The 2389-nt window shown below is 41.3% G+C and overlaps 1 protein-coding gene across 2 annotated transcripts in view; it reads right to left on the reverse strand.

Moving 5' to 3' along the window:
- Positions 1 to 1178, reverse strand: part of LOC139766887 (phenoloxidase-activating factor 1-like) — a 15746-nt gene extending 14568 nt beyond the window's left edge. For both annotated transcript variants that reach the window (XM_071696018.1, XM_071695940.1), the window contains exons 1-2: positions 1072 to 1178; positions 553 to 631 (exon numbers count right to left, since the gene is read on the reverse strand). In XM_071696018.1, the coding sequence (XP_071552119.1) occupies positions 553 to 631; positions 1072 to 1083 (91 nt within the window). In that variant the 5' untranslated portion in view covers positions 1084 to 1178. The remainder of the gene's footprint in view (positions 1 to 552; positions 632 to 1071) is intronic.
- Positions 1179 to 2389: the final 1211 nt, after the last annotated feature.

Genomic DNA, 2389 nt, shown 5'->3' on the forward strand with positions numbered 1-2389 from the left:
GAGAGTTTATAAGCTGGACCGCTTTCGACTAACGCTGTCAAGTAAGGATACAGAGCAAGAACCATCCCAGATGTGACTGCGGTACTCTGTACATGACCTGATCAATCCTTTGTATAAGCAGAGCAAGTCTTCGGAAGAAAAGATATTTCGACAACTATAGCTTTCAGTCCCATCATTAGTGAAGGTGAGAAGCAGGGACGAAAATACTTGGGTGTGGGATGATGAACCGCAATATCAAAAATAGGACTCACGCTGGGTAGTTTTTTGAGTTGCTGATAAATAGTTTATCAGACAATCCTATAAGAAAATAGGCTAATCAATGCTATCAGTGTCTAAAAAGTGAACACCAATATAACGGTCGGGCAAATGACAAAACCACGTCCTGTTTGTCAGGCACTGACACCTCATACCCCATAAAGGAAAACAAGAGAAGTTTCGCTCCAGGTGACAACGAGTTTCCCATAATACTGTGTCACTGTACGCCATCCTGCCATAGCCTAGTGTGGAACCTCCCGCGCCTCACTTTGATGGTACAGGGGAAAGTGTACTTACTTTGAGAAGTGGCCAGTTGGACCAGCTGGAGTAGCAAGAAAAATGCGCCCCACACTCCAAGGCTGCAGCATACCCTCTTCTGGAAAGGAGAGAATCATTATCAGAAAACATGTGACAATGATACAAGAATAATCTGCCATTCTAAGCGATACGTGTATTGTATAAAACGAATAGAATTACTGTCAACTGATGAGTGTACGTCATCACTGATTGCACACTATAACGATGCTCTTTGCAATACAAATAAACATATGAAGTGATGCCTATAATCATCAAATCTCTTAAAGTTTATCCTACAATTCATCATAAGCATCGTTATGGGTGCTATGGTCCTGCCTACATATCCCTGGATGTGACTTACATTGAAGAGGAAGAACACCTTACTCTCACCTCATGGAAACTAATTTGTAAACTTACATATGTAAATTTACCATAAATGTTTGGAGGTATATATACGAAAACATTTCAGAGCCAGCAGTTATCTTTCAAGAGACAGTTGTCATTAACTATGCTACACACCTCTGATCCCATGACTGGAGAAGGATGCACAAAATGCACAAGTGTAGTCCAAGTTAAACTAAGAGATTTTGGTCCCGACAACTTTCTGTGTTGGGAGCCGACTGTTAGTAAATAGACCGTGAGCCAACTATATACAGGGCGCTCGCAGGGTTCCCAGCTCTCACTCGCACGTCACAAAAGAGGCAGATGTGACCACCCATCTTGTCCCGCTGCTTTAGAAATCAAAATACTGAACAGCTGTGTGTGCTTCACTATTCTAAAGCAACAAAAATATATCAAAGAAATGAAATACAAATGAAAATAAAACATGATCCTGAAATGCAAGGCCATTGTGGCAACTCGCGCAGCTGCCGAGAGCATACTCACTTTTCTGTTAGAAGAATGGGAAATCCATGTGTATGTCAGTGATGATGAAAACGGGGAAAAAAAAAAAACTGCCATTATAGCCATAAAAGAACCATAAATAAAAGTAACTATAAATTATCAGAATTTATGAGGAATATGTGCTCACTAAAAATCTGCAGAGCGCACTGATGGGAGTCGATCTCTATACGTCGCCAGAATCGCTTATACAGACAATTGTATGCGGCATAGTCCAAAACCGCTAGGGATCATCCCACCTAAACGACCCTAAGTAGTTACAAAAGGGGGAGGAATAAATGGAAAATCCACTCCCATTACTATTACGAACAGACACTTTGCTAGAAACTAAACACTGAATTCCTGAGAAACGTCTTTACACTTTACATAAAATGTACAATCTGGTGCATCTAAAAAACTTACTATTGACGCTTAATGCTGTCTTTGTGACCGACATCATCAGAATTGCTTCGATCGAACACGATACACAGAGACCAACACCTGTAAACAAGTTTAGGAAACATTGTTAGATGCATCTACGTCGACTAAATGAGCGTCAGTTGTCATTCAAATCGTACTTGTTCGCAGTATCTCCTCTCAACCAACTCGCATACACAAACCTTACACTCCATACAAACTTCTCAGTGATTCATCCAGTAGCCTTCCTCCAGTACCATATAACCGTAAAACCTTCTACGGGGCATCTTTGATTTGATTTTCTATTTTTGCCGCAAGAGCGGTTAACATATCGTCCACCCCAACCCGCACTGTGGACGGTGGCGCAATAGAGGATACAGAATGCATATAATAGGTCCAGGGACTGGTGGGCCTCAATGGCTGAAATACACTATAGGCTACACAGTGGGGAAAACTGTTCACGTGGTTTGGGCAACACTGAATAAATCATTCGGCAATTTACGTGGTAAGTGAAGTTTACAACAGCTGAACAACAATGACT

The sequence above is a fragment of the Panulirus ornatus genome, chromosome 1, assembly GCF_036320965.1.
Source record: "Panulirus ornatus isolate Po-2019 chromosome 1, ASM3632096v1, whole genome shotgun sequence".
Classification (NCBI taxonomy): domain Eukaryota; kingdom Metazoa; phylum Arthropoda; class Malacostraca; order Decapoda; family Palinuridae; genus Panulirus; species Panulirus ornatus.